This window comes from Pseudopipra pipra, chromosome W (assembly GCF_036250125.1).
Source record: "Pseudopipra pipra isolate bDixPip1 chromosome W, bDixPip1.hap1, whole genome shotgun sequence".
Lineage (NCBI taxonomy): Eukaryota > Metazoa > Chordata > Aves > Passeriformes > Pipridae > Pseudopipra > Pseudopipra pipra.
Window position 1 is genome coordinate 65,513,715 of NC_087580.1, and position 20,405 is coordinate 65,534,119.

The window sequence follows — 20,405 nt, forward strand, 5'->3', positions numbered from 1 at the left end:
AATTTCACTCATTAACCCCACGCTGTGCCTGTGGGGTTAATGAGTGATTTCTGTTCCACAGCTCCTCCCCACGTGGGGACTCTTCCCTCGTGGAGCTGCCTCGGGTTAAAGCTGCCTCGTTATTCCCTCATTTTTCCCCGCAGAAGTTCCCATATCCTGTAATCAGGGCATTTTCCCCCCTCTTTTCTCCACGTCAGGCTCTTTCAGCCGGTGTATTTTTGGCTCCCGGGTAATTTTGACGGCTATTTTCTGCTCTCCCCCCGATTCCCCGCCTCCTCCGGAGCCCTGAGTACCACAACAGGCCCGAGCTCTGCAATCTCTGCCCACAAGTGCCCCATGCTGAGGCAGGAGCTGCTCCTCACCCCTCCCCTGCTTCCCCAGGGCTTCCATTAGCCCATTTTCCCCCAGCAGCTTTTTGGGTCTCCTGCTCCATTATTTATTTGAGGATAAACACCTAAAAGCCGGCTGTTTTTCCCCGAGCTGTTGCTCCCAGAGTGGTCTCCTCTGGGGTGCCCCCCACGTGACATTTATCTCCAGCCTTGGGCACTCCTGGTTCCCTCCCTGCTCCTCTTGTCCAGGCTGTGCCAAGGGACACCATCCCACCCTCTGGCATTCCTCACATCCTCTGCAGCCATCCCCTGGCTGATGGTGGAGATCAAACTGCCCGAGGGAAACATTATTTACTTTTCCCACTGTAAAATATCCCCGGCAATAAATCCAATCCCAGTGCTGGCAAGGACTAAGGGTGTTCCTGAGAGGGGCAGCTCCCACTGGGAGGGCTCCAGGGCTCTCATAACTCTCCTGTGCCAGCTCCAGAGGGTGGGGAGGCCCTGGCATGAGCTTCCCTCCGTCGCTGGGAGTGTCCAGGACAGGCTTGGAGCAACCTGGTGTTCCAGCCCATGGCAGGGGGTTGGACTAGAAGGTCTTTAAGGTCCCTTCCAAGCCAAACCAGCCCCTTTTGGCATCTGCCAGGCCCGTCCCAGCCCTGCAGCAGGGTGGCTGGGACGCTCAGCTCCTTTCCCAGTCGGAGTCCTGTGCCCCTTCTCCCTCCTAATCTCCCTCTCCCCAAGAGCTTAGGTGGATTAGCAGGTCCCTCTGTGTGATCTGTAACCCCCCCTGATCCCCAAACGACTCCTCTAATGGGATTGTGCCCACCTTTTCCAGCCTGGATGCACCTCCGGGCTGTGGGTGCGGGTTCCCGGGGCTCCCCCTCTTCCCAGCCCTGCTGCCATCCCTCCTTTCCCTTCCCAGCCCTGCTGCCATCCCTCCTTTCCCTCCCCAGCCCCCAGATTTATTATTCCACGGCAATGGTGGGGGATTGCATTTGAAATCAATTAGCACAGGTACTCGGAGATGAATGTTCGCCCTCGGAAAAACGGGGATGAAAACATCGCATTTAAATAGAAATCAATTCCCCTCTCATGTATTCCTTCCCGGCTGCTGCCCGAAATTAATAGTTCTTAGATGTTTGTGTGGGGAGAGGAGAGGCTGCCCTGCCAGGCACTTCCCTCTCCTCCTCCCCAGCTCTCCCACCCTCAGCCCTCTGGCAAAAAGGGGCTGTTTGGTTTCCCGGCTGGAATCGCCTCCTCCCTCCTGGTTTTTTGTGACATCACGAGCCGTTTCTCCACGGGAAACCGCTGAATTCCAGCACTAATAAACACCAGGGCTGCAGCAAAGGGACCCCAGGAACTCCAGGGTGTGCCATTACCCAGGGCTGGACCTTCAGAGGAAACCTCTTTGCACCAATGATGCTCCCAGGGAGCCCAAGAGGATGACAAGGCAGGGATTAAGGGATTGTCCCTCCGGATCCCGGGGGCATTCCCGAGCCTGGGGAACCCCCCAGACCTCCAGCACCCCCAGGCTCCCCCAAAAGGGAGCTGGGCTGGGTGCCCACCTTGGCTCCAGCTCTGGTGCCAAGAGGTGCCACTCAGGCCCAAAGTTTGGGACAAAACAAGGGGAAAAAAACCCCAAAAACCCAAAAGCAGCTCTTCTTTTCAGGCAGTGTACCCGGGTGTCCCCGGGACTTTTCCAAAGCCTGAGCCAGAGAAAAAGAACGAAAAATGGCATTTTTTGCCGAACTTCCCTGGACGTGGGGGCCAAATTCCCACGGTTACCTCGAGCAAGGAGTTTTCCCTGGGCTAAAGGGCCCACCAGCAGCCAGTGCCTGACCTGGGTGACAGGGTGCCCTGCGAGTGACCTGTCCCCTCACCCCCAGCTCTTAATGCCAAGGGTCCTTCCAACCTGCTCACCCGCTGGGGGACCACCCTTTTAATACCATAATCATGTCGGGTATTATCCCCCTTCAGCCTCCAAAATCTAATCCCAAATTTGAACAAGCATCTGGCCTCCTCATTCACCACGAATTACGGCCCGGGCCCCTCGGCCCTGCCCTGATCCCTTCGATCTGGGTTTGCCAGCAGTGTCAGGATTAATCTCCCCCTCCAATCATTTTCCCCTCCCATCTGTTTTCCAGCAGGAGTCCCGTGCCGAGGCCAAGGGCCTGCCTGGCTCTAATCCTGCTGTGCCAGCTCCAGGCACGGGGGAGGCCTCGCAGCCCACACCCTCATTTACCTCCCTTGCGTTTTTAGGCATTTTTAGGCATTTTTTGGCCATGCTGGTGATTTCTCCCAGAGAAATCAGCTTTTCAGCTGAGCTGCCTGGCTCAGGAATACAAACTGCTCCCAGCCCTCTCCGTTCCTGGCCTCCAGCTATTGATCCCTGGCTCCATTTTCCTCGCTCTCCGCTCGATTCCTGCCGCTGCCTATTTTTGGTCGGCGCTTCCCGCCGGCAGATCCTTCTGGAGCTTTGCTCAGGCTCCCTCTGCTTCGCCTCCCCCTGGCACTGCAGCACCTCCAGCCCTTCCCCAGGTGCCCCTGCCTGGCTCCCACTGGCCCCACTGCCCTCCCTGTGCCCACAGACTGCCTGTGCCGTGGGTCTGGGAGCTCGGGGGGCTCAGATTTAATTACAGTTCATATTTTAGCCCAGAGATCTAATTCGGCTTCTAATGTGACTTGTGCTCCCTTTTTATTTTTACCTGCAAAAGGTGCAGATTTCCACCTCTCTCCAGGGCTGCAAATCCCAGTTATTAAACCTGCCCACACCCATCCCACCACTCTAAAGCTGGGCTCTGCCTGTGCAGGGCCACAAATGGAATTTAGGGTGTCCAACCCCCCACCCTCTGTGCCGAGGGTGTGCTCCAGCCATTTGTTTCCCTCTTTGATTCCCTAATTCTCCCCTCTCTGTGTTATTTGTTACCAGCTCTGGTGGAGAGCTGGCAGGCTGGGAAATCAATCCAGCTGCGGAGCCGGAGTCTCCGAAGGGCTGTGTGGGAAAGGCTGCCCCTGCCCGGGACAGCGGCTTGACACCAGATAAATCACCGCGGGTTTTTTTGCCAACGTGCCATATTTCAAACTCATAATCAGTCCCCCATCAGCCCTCGCCTTCCTTCAGGCATCTCCTTCCCCCTGCCCGTGATTTATGTCCCCGGGCACCGACACCGATCGCACGTTTCTAATCCTCCCTCCTATAATTCCTCTCGGCTGCATTTCCTTAATTACCCCTTTCTGACCTTCCTTTTCCCCCTCCTTACCCCTCCTGGGCTTCCTTCTTCTAGTTTACAGCGTGCCCGTGGTCTCTGAGCCCCCCCGGAGCCGTGGGGACACCGGGGGTTTGGGGTGGCAGGGGTGGGAGCAGCCCCGTGCCAGGCTGGGGAAAAGCTCCCCAGGGAAGGACACGGGCAGCTGTGCCAACCCCAGGCGGGTTTGGGGCGAGGGAAAGCCGAGCAGTTAACTTTCTGGAGCGGCTGGAACATCTCCCTCATAATTAATAAATGGGAGCTGTTCTGCTGCAGCTGATCAATACGGTTGTTAGAGGGCATTGATCGCGGGGGGATCGCTCTTTTTGTGGGGACCATTTTTCACCTCTCCGCAACAAAGGGCTCCCCGGGGGGCTCTCCCAGCCCGCCCCAAACGGCCCACGAGGGAGAGACAATTAATTAATTAATTAATTAACACCCCGAGAGCCTCCGGAGGGGCCGGAGCCTGTGCCAGTTTTGAGGTACAGACGGGTGGTGCCAAGGCAGGACAGGCTGTGCCCCCTCCTGTGCCATCCCCGTGTCCTTGGAAGCCTCGTGCCAGGATCCTTTCCCAAGGAAAGGACCCAAGCTGGCTCAGCTTTTCCATGACAAACCCCGGGCAGGAACCATCCCCTCTCGCAGGCAGTTTATAGGGTGATAATAAGCCTCAAAAAACGCTGGGAAGTGACACTCCACATTCCAGGATTTGCCCTGGGAGAGGAAATTTAAAGAGCTTGTTAAGCTGTTTGGGTTTTTTTGGTTTTGTTTTGTCACCGTGGCGGTTCTTTTGAGTGGTTTGTTTGTTTTTCCTCTCGAAGGAAACACAAATTCAGTCCAGGGCAGCACTTCAGGCCTGGTTTTCTCCTCGCAGCTCCTGTTCACCCAGGCACCTCAGTCCCTGTGGCTCACGCAGGGCTGAGCCTGGGAGGGAAGGACACGCTGGGAATGCTCCCATGGACAGAGCAGAGCCTGGACATCACACCTGCAGCGCCTGCCCACAACCTGGGGGATCAATGAACAATTAATTCCTGCCACCACCAGTATCTCCCAGCCCCTAATTAGCAGCCCTGGCAGTTGTCTGTCAGGCAGGAGCAGGGGCACTCTCTTCCCGGTAATTAAGGCTGGATAAACTTGTTTGGAAAAGGCTGGAAGCCTGAACTACCCAGCTGGGAGGCAGGGGAAAAAAAAATCCCGACAATTAAGACTGAGATCTTTAGAAGAGCTTTTAAATGTCAGAGCTGCCAGCGTTTGGCTGGGGTTAAATGCCTGGATCCCACAAGAATCCAGCCCCAAATTGGGATTTCAGATGTGCAGCGGCTCAGGAATGAAGTGGTTCCTCTGCTCTCCCTTTTCCAGGGAAAGGAGGGTTGCTCCTGGCCCTGAGCACTTCCAGGGGGTGAATCAAGGTGATTACTGATGGCGAGGCCTGTTTTATCTGATCCCAAACCACAAACCAGGATCTCATCCCCTCGGTGGCATCCTCACCCCTGGAGCAGGGCCAGGCTTCCCTGGCAGCCAGCAGTGCTCGTAATTAACTCCACCCAGCCAAACTCCTGGAAATCCATCCCAGTTCGGCCCATAAATCCATAAATCTTTGCTCAATCACTACCTGCAGACGAGGGGGAGTCTCTCTGATTTCCCACTTTCCTCCTGCTGAGTTGAGGATCAGGGATGGGCGGCGGGAGAGACACCGGGGTCCCAGTGTGAGGCACGATTTAAAACTTGGTGGGTGGTAAAATTCTGGAGGAGACCAGCCCGTTAGTAGGAGTTTGTTAATGATTTTATATTCCCCTGCTGGCTCCCCGCTCGTTTTCCTTTGTGTTTTTGTCATTTTAACGGGGCGCTGATAACGTCATCTGATAACATCTGATAAAACATCTGATAACATCTGATAAAACATCTGATAAAACATCTGATAACATCTGATAACATGTGATAACATCTGGCTCCGGGACCGCGCCGGGCAGTAAACAGGCCTCGGGAAAAATAAAAAAATAGCGCCCGCCGCTTCTCGCCGGGAATATCGATTTTTTTTGGTGTTGGAAAGGGTCAAATTCAAATGGCCGGCACAAAGAGAGGCCGCGGCTCACAAAGAACAGAGTGCGGCGGCGGCGGGAGCGGCTCGGGGTCGGGGACGGGGAGGGGACAGGACAGGGCCAGGCAGCGCCTTTCCCTTGGGAACAGGCAGCTGCTGCCCGTCCTGCCGGGAGCGTCCTGCCGGGAGCCGCGGGCTGTGCCGAGGGGACGGAGGGGCCCGGAGCCCTCCCCCGCCTCGGTTTGTCCTCGGTCGGACAGAGAGGAGTCCCTCCGGGATGTGAATCCCGCTCCCGGGGAGGGAGGGATGGAGGAGGGAGCGCTGCCCTGGCAGGGGGCTGGTGGCAGTGCCACTCCCCAGCAGAGCCCGTCCTGCTCCTGTGCCTGTCGGGAATCACAGCACAGCTAAAAGCCCTTCGGTGCCCTCGGCGGGGGCTCTCAGGATGGGCCAGCATTCCCCGGAGCCTTTGGCAGGAGGATGGGAGCACTCCCATCCCTAAACTGGGAGAGCCAGCCCAGCTCCAGCCCTTCCCTGCCCACCTGCCGTGGGCACAGCCCTGGACAAACCCTGTGGAGCACCGACAGCTGTGGAAATCCAAGTTCTGCTCCCTCGGGAATGCCTTGGAAAAGGCTCCCGGGCTAACGGGAAGCAACAGCCTCGGCAGCAGAACGGAAAATGCCCGAGCAGCACCTGCTGAAAGGAGGGGATTGTACCCCAAGAGCCCGGGGCAGCTCCAAATCCCCTCATCCAAAGAGCATTATTTATTCATATTCCCCTCCTATGGACTGCAGGGCTTGGAAGAGAGACAGGATCGATCGGGACCGCTCGGAGAGCACGGAGGGGGAATCTGGGGTGCGGGGCCGGGCTGGAAGGGAGGGGAAAACAGCAGTGGGACCTTGCCAACCGGGATGTGGGACAGGGGGACAGCCACACCCCAGGGCAGGGACGTGTCCTTGGGTCCTTCAGCCTCCCGGTGGGAAGCAGGCCCGGAGAACCAGGAGATGATGCTTTTTTGTGGTCGCACGCAGGAGGGAGCTGGAGCCTTTGAAGGGGAAAAACAAACGTCTTTCCCACTCAATTAAACGTAACCAAAGGCTCTGGCAAAGCAAATGGGCTCCATTTAGGGCTCGGGGATGGCGGGAGGTCGGACAACCAAACCGGCTGCGGCCGCCGCAGCGAACTCCTCCCTGGGATACTTCCCAGAGCAGAGGGGAAGGTCAATCCTTCAGCTCCACAAAGCAAACCCCAGGCAAGGTCTCCCCAAAATCCCCGAGCTGCCCCCAAACCCATCTCCCGGCTCGTTGTTCTGCCGGGCAATTTGTCACCGGTCGGGGATCCGCGGCGGCATTTTAATGCCAGGAGCTCCCAACCCTCCGTTTCTCTTCCCCCCCGAAGAAAAATAGCTTAATTTCTGCAGTTTGATAGATTTTCCTGAGCCTTCAAAAGGTAGAGAGAGAGAGAGAGGCTCTTGAAAATCGGTCGTTGAACTATCCACAGGCATTTTATAATGGCCGTAAATAGGCCGGTGCTGAATAGCTCTCCAGGCGTCGGCTTGAACGGTGTCCTTGACACTGTTATTATTATCCCCACGGAAAGGGAAAAAAAAAGGGGAAAAAAAGAAAGGAAACAGAAAGTCTGGGAGCCTCTCCACGCCGCAGCCGGGCTGCAGGAGCCGAGCTGCCCCTGCTGGATCTGCCCCCCCGGAATTGCCAGAAATTCCCTGGAATTTCCCGCCTAAAACAAAGGGATGCACATGCAAATTTTGGGAGCTTCAGAGCAAACCAAGTGCAAGAAGCTGGGGGGAATTTATTTGCTGTCTTTTGGCCCCTCTGCCCACCTAAATCCTCGGCTGCTTTCCGTCAGGGGATGTGTTTGTGTAGCTCCCGTGTCCTGGGGTCCCGTTGCTGATGAACCCCCAGCTTCGGGGGGTTATTTTTCAGGACAACCATTCCCAGCATCCCAACACGTCTCCACGGAGCAGCTGTGAGGTGTTTCCAGCTCCAAACCCTCCTTCACTGCATCTCCCACCTTTCCCCCCAGACCTGTCCTTTCCCCCCTCGGATCCCGTGGGATCAAGTCACGAGAGACGCCGCAGAAAAGCTCCGGGTTAATCAGCACGAGCAATTTTCTCGGCATAAATAAGGTGCTGCCTTCATTTCTCTCACGAAAGCCACTTTTGATTTTTTCAGCCCCCTCACGAGGCAAAAATAGCTCGTCCTAGAAATGTCAGCGGCACGTATGGATTTCTCTCCCTGGAAAACGAGCCGTGGAGCAGCCTCGGAGCCCTTCCCGTGCAGGGATGCTCTGCCAGGGGCTGGGTTTGGGTTGGGAGAGACCTTAAAGCTCATCTTGTTCCATGGCAGGGACACTTCCCACCAGCCCAGGTTGCTCCAAGCCCCGTCCGACCCGGCCTTGGACACTTCCAGGGATCCAGGGGCAGCCTGGGCCAGGGCCTGCAACTTGTCTGCCCCCTCCCTCTCCCCGATCCTCACACCAGCCCTCGGGGGTGGCTTTTCCCTCCCGGCAGCGCCGCCCCCGCCCCTTCCCGGCACCACCAGCGCTAATTGCTCCCGGTTCGTTAGTGAGCGACAGCCTCCCTCCCTCACCCCGTCCCCGGGGGGCTCCAGGGCTGCCTTTCCTGGAAGTGTTTCCTCCCCGGGCCGCTGCGTTTCCGCATCCATCCATAATTGATGCCGGGCTGGGATTTCTGGCCCTGCTGGCGGGACCCGAGCTGGGATTTGGTGCGGAGCCACGACGGAGCCCGGCCTGTGGGATCCCACCCTCGGGGGTGGTTTCAGGGATGTGGGGGACAGGGATGGGATGGAAACCTGCCCTCCCACGTGCTCGTTAGCAGGGATGAGCTTCCCCCCGAGGTGTCCAAGTGCTGTCCCAGGGCCGGAGCCTCCCTCGCCCTTCCCGAACACATCAGCCCCCCCCCCCCATCCCGGGAAGGTGCCCCTGGGGATGAATTTTCAGCTCTGCCTTGCTGAGAAACCTAACCCCCCCCCCATGAAACCCTCTCTGTCAGGCCCCAGCCCACCCCACGGTTACATAATTCCCAGCAGGAAGGAGCGCTCCGAGTTTTTAAGCCGCCGGTTAATTGTCTCCCTCCTCCCCGGTGGTGCAGAACAGACACGAAATGAATCCCACAAAACCACAGCTGACAGGGTTTTAAAAAATCTGTTTTCCTGCAAGGAGCTGCGGGAAGGACGGGTGATTAATGAAGACTAGGGAAAAAAAAAAGGTTTTATCCAGCAGATTAATTTCCACGGGTGTTTAAATCCTTGGCAGAGCCGGACAAGGTGGAGATTTAAGGTCCCTTCCCACCCAAACCATCCCAGGATCCCGTGATTCTCCAACCTCCCCCTGCAGCCAGCGCTCCAGGAGCAGGTGGACGGTTTGGAAAAATGGGAAATCTGGGCAAATTGACCCTGTGAGGAGCAATCACAGCTCCACTTCCCATTTCCCAGGGCAAACCTTCCCCCGGGACCGCGGGCGCCCGACCCTCAGCTTTCCCCATTTTCCAAGCGGATGCACTTGACGGGAACTCATCTCCCGGATCCCCGGGGTGGGACACGGCCCGGCTGGATCCCTGCATCCATTCCCAGATTGGGTCTGGGCTCTGCTCTCATTTGTTCCTGCAATGAAATGGATTTTAACCCATTTTCTGTCTGAAACCCATTTTTTTAATAAAAAAGGGCCAATTTAAACTGGCTGGACGTGCAGATTCCGGCGTCGCTCCCACGCCAGAAGCCTCGGTTTCCTTTCCCTGTGCTGAACCCCGGGAGTGAGTAAACGCCTGTTTAAAGTTATTTACATCAATAAATAAATATTTACCCCCATCTGAAGCCACTCGAGCCCTGGGCAAACAGGTTCCAATTTACCAAAAAAATCAATTAAAACCCCGCGTCCTAATGCGCCGACGTTCCCGGAGACGTCGCTCCCGCCCTGCATTCCGAGCCCCAAATCAGCATTCCAAAAGCTCGGCTGTGCTGAAAGAGCAGAAAGTTTCACCTTTTAATTTTTCATAGGGGATTAATTTTTAATTTCCCGACATCAGAGAGAGAGAGAGAGAGAGAGAGAGAGAGGGAGAGGGGGGAAGTTCCCCAGGAGCCTCTCCCGCTTCAAAGCGCGCTCCAGGCAACCGCTGCGTCCAGGGCCAATTTATCACACCGGAGGCTCTGCTCCGTGGGGGGTTTTTTTCCTGATTTTTTTTCCTCGTTCAGACAAAAGTCTGAACGCTGGGGAAGTTTTCTGAAAACTGGGACCAGCCTCGCCCAAACCCACCTTGGAGTGTCAGGGTTGGAAACGACTCCGCTGCCCTCCCTCTCCCCGGCTCGTCCCGGCCTTGTCAGAACGCATCCTCTAGTTAGAGCTTGGAAAGATTTCCCCCCTGGCTCCCAGGGATTGATTTTTCCAAGGCTCAGCAGCTGAAGGAGAGCAGAGGGTTCTCCGGGCGCTGCCTCCTCTGCCCCTTCCCTCCCTGGATCCTCCCGGGAATGCCGGAGCCACGGAGGTCGAACACATCCCCGTGCTCTGGAAGTGGAGGATTCCCACAGTTCCTGCTCTCATTCCTGCCTATTTCCAAAGGGAATTACTGACACCCAGGAAAACCGACAGGTTTCAGTCCAGTTTTATTCCACGAGCATCTTTACACCGGGAATTTTAATCCACAGGCAGGGAGGGGAGCGGATTCCCGGAGGAGCAGCCCCTGGAACCGGTCACACGGTGACTCCCGTCACCCCCCTCTCATCCAGGTGTCACCTTTGGCTTGGGAACTGCCAGGGAAAGCCACGGACACCTCTACACTCACAAACACAGCATGGAGACGGCACGGGAAGCTCACACTGGAATGACAGGGTCAGGAATATCCGCCGGGAATATTCCCGGCCGTTTGTGTTCAACATTCCTAATGGCCTGCTTTGGAATGGGATTTTAAACAGCAGAGAGATATGGAGCTGCTGGGCTGCAAATCTCACCTGAGCACTGCACGAGGAAATAAATGCATTTTATCCTTAGAAGCCATTTGAGGAATTAATTTATTCCTTTTGGATTCTCCAAGTACCGTTTTTAGTTTAACATGTAGGGCCAAGCTCTGCAGCCAAGGAAAAGCTGGACAAACACACAATTAAGAGAGAATCTTCTCTTGCCCGTGAGCAGAAACCAGCAGATTTCACACTAAATATGCCACAAAATGAAGATATGTAAGAAGGAAACACAGTCACAGCCAGTGTAACACAGGAATATTCCTACTGACGGAAATGTTTCAGTCTATCCAGTCAATAATTTGCTTTTTCCATAGTTTTGATCATTTTTCCAGCCCCAAATGGCTCCTCTTTGTCCTTTATTTAAATAAATACCTGCACTGGTAGCAAAAACCACCTTTATATATAAATACTCCTTTTTTCCAAGTTTGCTGTTCCACTGAAAGGGCTTTTTAAATTATTTATGTACACTATTATTTTTTCCTTCCGGCCTGGGCGCAGCAGCACTTCCCAAATCCCTCAGAAACGGAGACTTGATCCCAAATTCCAGCCCTCCCCCTTCCCAGGCTCTGGGCTGTGTCACCCACCAGCATTCCGGGAGAAAATCCATGTAAACAAGGAGCTGTTGTGGTAAACACTGACATTCTGGGAGGCTCCAGAGGGAACAGGGGTGGGATGCCATCCATGAGGAGGAGCCAGGCTCGGGATGAGGTGCTGCTGATCCCGCTCTGCCGGCTCTTCCCGCCGCCGGCATCTGCTTCCTCCTGCACGCCAGGGAAAAACGGGGTCAGCTGCCAGCGGGACGGGATGAGCGCTCGGAATCACAGGGATCCCCTCAGAGCCCGGCTGAGCCCCTCGGAGCCGGGCAGGAACCCCTGGGATTCCAGCTGGAGCCCCTCAGAGCCGGGCAGGATTCCCTCAGATCCTGGATTCCCTCAGATCCTGGATTCCCTCAGATCCTGGCTGAGCCCCTCAGAGCTGGGCAGGATTCCCTCAGAGTCTGGATTCCCTCAGAGCCAGGCAGGATTCCCTCAGATCCCAGCTGAGCTGGGCAGGATTCCCTCAGATCCTGGCTGAGCCCCTCAGAGATATGTAGGAATCCTCCAGAGTCTGGATTCCCTCAGAGCCGGGCAGGATTCCCTCAGATCCTGGCTGAGCCCCTCAGATCCCGGCTGAGCCCCCCCGAGCCAGGCAGGATTCCCTCAGATCCCAGCTGAGCCCCTCAGAGCTGGGCAGGATTCCCTCAGAGTCTGGATTCCCTCAGTCAGGCAGGATTCCCTCAGATCCCAGCTGAGCTGGGCAGGATTCCCTCAGATCCTGGCTGAGCCCCTCAGAGCTGGACAGGATTCCCTCAGAGTCTGGATTCCCTCAGAGCCGGGCAGGATTCCCTCAGATCCTGGCTGAGCCCCTCAGATCCTGGCTGAGCCCCTCAGATCCCAGCTGAGCCCCTCAGATCCTGGCTGAGCCCCCCAGAGCCGGACAGGAACCCCTCAGATCCTGGATTCCCTCAGATCCCAGCTGAGCCCATCCGAGCCGGGCAGGAACCCCTCGGATCCTGGATTCCCTCAGATCCTGGCTGAGCCCCTCAGAGCCGGGCAGGAACCCCTCGGATCCCCTCGATCCCCTCAGCGCTCCCCTCACGCGACGCCCACAGCGAGGGGCGGGAGCGCCCGGATTTCAGGGCAGCTGCCGGATTCCGGGGAAGGCCCCACCTAGACCATGAAGCGGTGCTCCTTGCCGTCGTGGGCCATGAGGATGACGTGGCGGTTGGAGGTCCAGATGAGGCGGGCGAGGCGCAGGGCGTTGTGGGAGCCGGGCGAGGCCGGCTGCACCGGCGGCACCTGGTAGGTCTTGATGCAGCGCAGCTGCGGCGCCGAGTTCAGCATCCCGATGCTGCCCAGCAGGGACGTGTTCATCTGCACGACACACACACCTTCCTGGGGCTCCAGGCACACCTGGAGCTCATCCCAAACTCCCACGGCCCCGGGGCTGAGCGAGAGGCTGCTCGGAAGGATCACGGAAGGTTTGGCTCGGAAGGGACCTAAAGGATCATCTCCGGTCCTTTCCACCAGACCAGGTTGCTCCAAGCCCGGCCTGGAACCCTTCCAGCCCCATCCCACCCGGCCTTGAAAGCTCCCAGGGATCTCCTGAGTTCTGCCCTTTGGAAAACAGGCCCGACGCTGCTGATTCCTCTTTCCCTTTAAAAATCCAGGGAAAGAGGAATCGGCAGCATTGGGCCTTTCTCCCCACCCCAGGGCAAACCCGGGGATATTTCAGGGGTGCTATTGCTGCTGAATCCTGAGCGGTTCCAGGCCGGAGCCATCCCTTTCTCCCGGCTCTCCCCGTGTCACGGGGTGCAAATCACGGAGCCGACATCGCCACCATTTAAATCATCTTGAGTAATAACCCTTTTAAGATGACTAATGCCCCCGATTTCCCTGCATTAATAATCGTGCCAAGCGCGGGACACGGAAGGGAAGAATCTGAAAACTAAATGTGGAGGGCGTTTAACTCTTCATGTTTGGCTCAGAAGGATCTTAAGGATCATCTCTTCCACCAGCCCAGGTTGCTCTGAGCCCTGTCCAGGCTTGACCTGCTCTCCCTCAGGATTTTTTCCCCAATTCCCCAAGGAAGGAGGGCTGGGATGTGTCCTCACCTGCCAGAAGGAGAGGTGGCTGTCGGAGTTGGAGTAGGTGGCGAGGTACCGGCCGTCGGGGGCGAACGCCACGGCAGTGATGGGCCCTTTGTGGCCATGGATGGTCTGGGAAAGGGGAGAGAGAGAGAACAGGGATGTGGGAGAGATGCCTGCTCAGGGTTAAACACCATCACAACTCCTGGGGAGCGCCCTGAAGGCTGCTCAGCCCATAAAATCATCCCCTGCCAAATTTGGGTTTTAAAGCCAAGGAATTTGGCAGGATTATGAACATGGAGGAGTCTTTAACAGGGATTTTTTAAAAATGGAAGCCCTGCACTCCCCCACGAGCTCCTCTCCTGCAGAAAAGGTCCCAAAGCCCCAAATATGTATTAAATCCGAGTGGCCACGGGAATTTCTCACTGAAAATCCCCTTTTCTCTTGGATCAGCAGTAGGAAAACCCCATCATCAGTGCTCCTGTGCCCATCCCAGATTTACTGAAGGATGAAGACTTGCTGCTGTATTCAGGACTCATTCAAATATTCATTTCTCCCTCCTGGAAAAGGTGGGTGAAGCCCAAATCTCCCTCTTTGATGGAATCAAACCCAATAAAGAGCTGCTCCTGTGTTTAGCCCCATCCCACCCTTTTAGCATGGAATACTTGTCCACAAAACAGGTTTGGGGGAGACAAAGGTAGAAAAATCAATCCCCACAAGTAAAAGTTTAAAAGAGAAATCCCATTTTTTAAAAGAAATTTCTGGGCAGTATCTATTAACTCACCCCAGTTTCAGCAACTTTATTAATTTAAATCTCTATGTCAGTTCCAGGAACAATCCCACTTCAGGGCTGAGAAAACATCAATATTTATATCTTTAAATTCATTTTTTTTTGCCTTGGACTAGCCCAGGGATGGGGCAGATCCACATGGATCCCTTCCAACTCAGGACACTGGGATTTATTTCATCCCTGAGGCAGATGGGATTTTGCTTCTTAATACCAGGTATTCCTGCCTCACCTGGATTTGGGAATGCAGGATAAACACCTTTAAACCACCACATTCCAGGACAGCATCTTTCATTCCCTAATTAAACTTCATTAAAAAGCAGTTTTTGCTTTGAAATACACCCCCAAAATAACTCGTGTTTCTCTTTAATCTTCCCCTGCAAATGGCCAAGGTTTTAGACACAAAAATTACAAGTATTTTCTGAAAGGCAGCTCTAAATATTAATGACAGATCCCCGAGATGTAAATCAATAAAAATGGAATATTTCAAAGCCTCTCCTTACAGATCCAAATACATTCCTGAAGGAAAAGAAGATAATTAAACAGAGGAACTAAGTGGGGGGTTTTGGGGCCAGACTCTGGTACCCAGCAGGAATTTATCTGACAGGACTTGAAATAATAATTCTACAGATCCCAAATTTCAGGCCAAGGAGAGGAACATGAGGAAAAGCCCCCCCCCAAAATGTGAGTTAATTCTTCTGGATCATCACAATTAAAATGAATGAATAACGAAATAATTAAAATATTATTAAGGAACTTTCAGAGATGAATATTTTCCCAGAATTCCAAAACTGACAACCACCAGGGATCCTAAAATCCAGTTAGCTGGATCACACTAATTTAGGGTTTAATTTGATATGAAATAGCAGAATATCAATATTTTCCCGGGTTGCTGCATCCCTAAATACAGCATTTTTAATTGTGTGTTGATAATTAGGAACTTGATGCAAAAACATTAATAATTTGGTTGGAATTTAATATTCTTTCAACATTTAAATGGGCAAATGACATTTAATGACTTTGAATTTCCTTGTCATTCCCAGAAACTTCACCCTGAGCGTAAACTGAGCCCGACTGGACATTTTAAGCCGTTTATTTTGGGGACAAAAATCGCCATTTGTGTTCAAACCACGTGGGGTTTAACGGTGGCGAAACAAAAGCCGCCTTTTGCAGGCCCTCGGAGCCTCTTTGCTGATTCCCTGCGAGCCATCAATTATCTTTATCAAATCCCAGGATCTCATCTCGGCCCCTGATCAAGATGGAGCCTTCTTTTCGCGGGATGCGGCGCTATCCGGACATCAAGGCCGGAGCGCAGGGAAAAGCCGGGAAGGGAGGGATCAATAATCATCAGCAGCTCGGAGGGGCTGGGAGGTGGAAGGTGCTGATGGAAGTTCGACCTCTTTTTTTTTGGGGGAAGCTGATAAAGTTTAACCTTTGCAATACCTTAGAGCCAGGACTCTAAAGCTGGGCCTAAGCTCAGCCTAAAAGTGGCTGCTCCCCACACCATCCACCCGGGAAATCCTCCTCCAGAGCCTTCATCTCCCGTCATCCGCCCCGGAATCGAGGGTTTTAAAGGGTTAGAAATATTTCCAAAATGGGAAATGCTACATGGATTCAACAGCAAATATCGGAGGGGTTTATATCCCAAATTATGCTGAAGCTCAGCTGGTTTTTTAAGGAATTCTGAGCCTTGGATTTCCTAGAATATGTGAGGGGGGGAAAAACATGAGGGGGGGAAAAACATGAGGGGGGAAAACAGGGAGGGAAAAAGGTGAGGGGGGGAAAATGTGAGGGGGGAAAACATGAGGGGGGAAAAATGTGAGGGGGAAAATGGGGAGGGAAAAATGTGAGGGGGAAAATGTGAGGGAGGAAAAATGTGAGGGGGGAAAACGGGGAGGGAAAAATGTGAGGGGGAAAATGTGAGGGGGAAAATGGGGAGGGAAAAAGGTGAGGGGGGAAAAAGGTGAGGGGGAAAATGGGGAGGGAAAAATGTGAGGGGGGAAAACATGAGGGAGGAAAAATGTGAGGGGGGAAAACAGGGAGGGAAAAATGTGAGGGGGAAAATGTGAGGGGGAAAAAACATGAGGGGGGAATCCAGCGGATTCCAAGCTCAGGGCACGGATCCCCCTTGGAATTTTGGAGGCCAAACCCACCTCCAAAGCTGCTCCTGGAGGGCAAAGCTCTGGCTGTGGCCGGGCTGGCTTCCAGAGGCACGGAGCAATCAGCGGGGTTGGTTTATTAGGAGTGTCATGGAGACGGTGTGAAAAATCCAGGGCCATGGGCTCCGGGTCAATACGGCTCCCGAGCCGGAGATAATCAACAGCCCGGCCCCGGGAGCTCTGGGAGCTGCCAACAGCTGAAGGGCAAATCAATACCGGCACCACGGGAAGGGCGCCGCATCCTGAAAATCCCACGGAATTTGGGAACACAATTTACTGATGAGAGTAAATTTTACTGGGTTCCTGAATCAGCCTTTCCTTAAAAACCGAATAAAAATTCACTGGAAGGGAAAAAAAAAAATCCAAACAACCCAAAAATGGTTTTCAGGAAACCACTGATTTTTATTTTTTTTTTTTTTTTTTGGAGCTTTTGGAATAAAAGGAAATTAAAATCCTGAGCTTTTCTCCCCTGACACAAATTTTTCAGCCTCATCTTCTGAGCAGCCCCAAAAAATCTGCAGCTGCGAGAAATAACTTAAAAAACCTGGATTTGGAAGCAGGAATCTGCATTCAATAGATGGCATTATGGAATCCAATAGATTCCATCATTTACCTGGAATTCACTGAATATTTTTATCTCATGAATAATAATAATTAAAGCTGCAAAGGACCTGCCCTAATTATCCCGGAAGTCTTTTCAGTGCCCTCCAGCTCTGTTTTCCAGTGGAAGCTTATTATGGAAAGTGAGGAAACCAATGAATATTCCCCACCACAGAGTGAACCATCCTGGAATTCTGGGCAAATAACCCCTGGGCTTTCAGATCAGCTCCAGGTTTTCCTGACTAATCCAGTGGCATCCCATCATTCCCAGTAGGACTCTACACCCCTTAAGTCCTTCATTAAACTATTGATCCCCCTGGTGTTATCCATAATATTCCAGTGGCTCAGCACTTCCCTGGACGCAGAGCTCGCTGCTTCCAGGAGCTCCTTGTTTTATTTTCCGGGAAGGAATTCCCAGTGATTTCTTTTACCTGGCACTTCCCGGTGCGGATGTCGTAGAGCGCCACGGATCCGTGCCGGGCTCCCACGGCGATCCGGTGACTCCGCTCGTAATAACTGACCATGTAGAACCTGCAGGGGACAGGGAAACCACAGGGAAATCCATCTGGGATGCCACTGGATAATTAAGGAAGGGCTGGAGCAGGGATGTGATTTAGGAATCCGCCCGCTGCCGGTTTAATACCCGGCATTCCACAAAAACACCTGATTTTGATCCGTTACCATGGAATCCGATTGAACTCTCAGATTGATTTAATTTCCATACAGAATGTTGGGAATAATGCATGGGATAATCACCAGCATGCCCATGTGTGATCCATACTTTGTAAGCTGGAAGTCAAAGGGTTAAATGACAATCCAACCCTTTGGGGCATTTCCCGGGAGAATCAGATGGGGAAAAGAAGGGAAGCGGAAAGAAAAATCTGCCAACTCATCAATTTTTGATGGGCATACAGAAAAAAAAAAAAGGCATTCCCTAATCCAAGAATATCCTCGGGGTGAAGCCTGGCATTGTCCTCAGTGCCTGGTGTGAGCGTGTGGGAGCAGCTGGAATTCCAACCGCTGCAAAATCCAAGGAATTTCCACACCTGGAAAGCCCAGAGCATCCAATTCCTTATTGCATATTGAAATCCTTGGGGATATCCCTGTGCCTTCCCTCACAAAGGCAGGGAAAACACCAACTGCACTTCTGATTGCAACTGGAATTTTACAGGGAAATTTTCCTACGCCAAAATCCGCAAGAAATCTCTGGAATCGATCCCTAAAAACATGTGCCAAACAACCAATCTCCCAGTGATTTATCTCCCCGCTCCTCAGCATTCCCAGAGTGCCATAGCAACTGCTCGCTCCTCCGGCGTGGGATGGGAGAAAACCGGGATGGAACATGGGAAAAAAACCATCAGGAATAAAAAGGAAGGGAGAAAATCCCTGGGTTTCGTGCAGGAAAAAGGGAAAAGCACTTCCCTTTGGAATTTCTCCAGAGATTCCCCCCCGTTTGCTCCGACCTGATGGCAATTTTCCCTGGGCTCAACAATCCTGTCAGTGGGTGCTGGATCATTTTTATCCCGGCTATAAACAGGAAATATTACAGGTAATTGCCAAGATTTTTAAAAATACTGCAGAGCTATAAATATCCAACAGGAACAGGGAGGGTTTTTGCACTAATTCCCACTTATCCCTGCTTTTATGCTTTAAGGAAAGCCTTTTAAAGCATCATCACCTCCATCAGGATCCAAGCTGGCAACAGGAGAACTGTTCTTTTCCTTGAAACTATTTAATATTTTAATAGCTGATTAAATTAGAACGTAACGGCCGACGGGTGATTATTGGGATTTATTGGTTAAAGAGGAGAACTGGGATATTTATCCACGTTTAAAGATACTGGAAATGTGCCCGTTTGATAAATCACGTTTGACTCTTTGTTGTTTGACGGGCTCAGTGTCACCTGAAGGACCATTTCACATCCTGCTGGTGGTCCCAGCGTTCCCGGAGGAAGAGCTTACCTGCAGATGGCCGGAAAACATTCCTGAAGGCCCTTTTTCTTCACTAAAGATCCTTCCAGGCAATACATGATGATGTCCATCACCTCGGAAACGACAATTCGAATCAGTCGGACAATATTTCCCGTTTCGTAATTAAAGCTGTGAAGCTTTCATTCCACCAGCCCACCCCCTGCCACCTTTCAGCAGGGCAGGTCCCTCCAAGCCCTGCCCAACCTTCTCCTGGGTGGGATTTACTCACCTCCACCAGCAGGTCCACGACGTCCGTGGGCATCTTGTCGATGAGGATCTCGATGACCCGCAGGATCTCGCCCTTGGCCCGGGCCAGGGTGGTGGTGTGGATGTTCTGCTGCGACTGCGTGTTGGCCGCCAGCGCCGTGTGCCGGTGCACCTGCCGACAGCGGGGACGCGCCGTCGGAACCGCCGCCGTCGGGAAAGACCCTCCCGACCCGCGCGCCGGCACCGCCGAGCCACGCCTGGCCCACGCCAAACCCCGTGGGAAAGTCTCCATCCCATTAGAATTCCTACTTAGAGGGTCACGTGTGCATTGCTTGAAGCAAGCAGGGTTTTCCACAAATCTGGAAACTTCTACAACCAAATCGAGCCGGACTCATCCCACGCTATAAATCCAGGGGGTTTGGATCTCTTTGGGCACCCCAACACTCCTTGGGGTGGAAGGGCTGGCTGCAGGTGCCCCTGGGCACCCCAACACCTCCTGGGGTGGAAGGGCTGGCTGCAAGTGCCCCTGGGCACCCCAACATCTCCTGGGGTGGAAGGGCTGGCTGCAGGTGCCCCTGGGCATCCCAACACCTCCTGGGGTGGAAGGGCTGGCTGCAGGTGTCCCTGGGCACCCCAACACCTCCTGGGGTGGAAGGGCTGGCTGCAGGTGCCCGCTCACCTCCTTGGCGATGGTGGTGATGAAGGCGGGCGGGCGGGCGGTGGCGATGAGGGACAGCGCGTGCCGCGCCGAGCGCGCCGAGTCGGCCGCCGGGCTCAGGGGCAGCCCCATTGTGATGCTAAGAAGGGGGGCCAGGGTGGACAAAAGGCAGGGACAAAGAAAGAAAGAAAGAAAGAAAAAAAAAAAAAGGAGCATTAGAAAAATATCGAGTGCAAAAAGATTAGAAAGCAGCTTATAATGTCAGTTCAAGGTCAGCGGGAGCGCTCCGGCGGTTCCGGGATAATGGACTCCCAACAATGAGCGGTGATTAGGAGTCAGGGTGTTCCTGCATCAACCCCAAATCGAATAATTAACCATGAAGATTGAAAACAGGGAGTGCATCTGTCCGAAGTGGGGGAAAGGCCTTGTTAACAAATGATCTGGATGTGCTGAATACACATCAACCCCCACGGAGGGAGAGGCCGGAGAGCCCGGAGCGTCTTCCCGAGGATTTATGGTTTGGGCTTTTCCAGTGTTTGAAACACTGAAGGCTGAGAAATCTTCTGGGCAGGGAAATTCTCTTTAATTCAAGGCTTTTTTAGTTGCTGTGGCCCCTGGAAGTGTCCAAGGCCAGGCTTGGAGCAATCTGGACTAGTGGAAGGTGTCCCTGCCCGTGGCAGGGGGTGGGACTGGATGATCCTTAAAATCCCTCTCGACCCAAACCATTCCATGATAACCTGGCTCAAACGTCACCTATTTTAAACATGAACTGAAAAAGCCAAAACCCAGCCCAAAATGATT

At 53.6% G+C, this 20,405-nt stretch overlaps 1 protein-coding gene and 1 long non-coding RNA gene across 2 annotated transcripts in view; one reads left to right on the forward strand and one right to left on the reverse strand.

The window, feature by feature from the left end:
- Positions 1-12,269: 12,269 nt before the first annotated feature.
- Positions 12,270-20,405, reverse strand: part of LOC135405209 (WD repeat-containing protein 7-like) — a 29,800-nt gene continuing 21,664 nt past the window's right edge. The window contains exons 23-28 of the mRNA XM_064639891.1: positions 19,626-19,743; positions 18,969-19,118; positions 18,731-18,813; positions 17,201-17,300; positions 13,251-13,355; positions 12,270-12,510 (exon numbers count right to left, since the gene is read on the reverse strand). Coding sequence (XP_064495961.1) covers positions 12,307-12,510; positions 13,251-13,355; positions 17,201-17,300; positions 18,731-18,813; positions 18,969-19,118; positions 19,626-19,743 — 760 coding nt within the window. The 3' untranslated portion in view covers positions 12,270-12,306. The remainder of the gene's footprint in view (positions 12,511-13,250; positions 13,356-17,200; positions 17,301-18,730; positions 18,814-18,968; positions 19,119-19,625; positions 19,744-20,405) is intronic.
- Positions 17,914-18,827, forward strand: LOC135405216 (uncharacterized). Its single transcript, XR_010425804.1, has 2 exons — positions 17,914-18,318; positions 18,424-18,827. It is a non-coding gene; the product is annotated as an uncharacterized LOC135405216 (long non-coding RNA).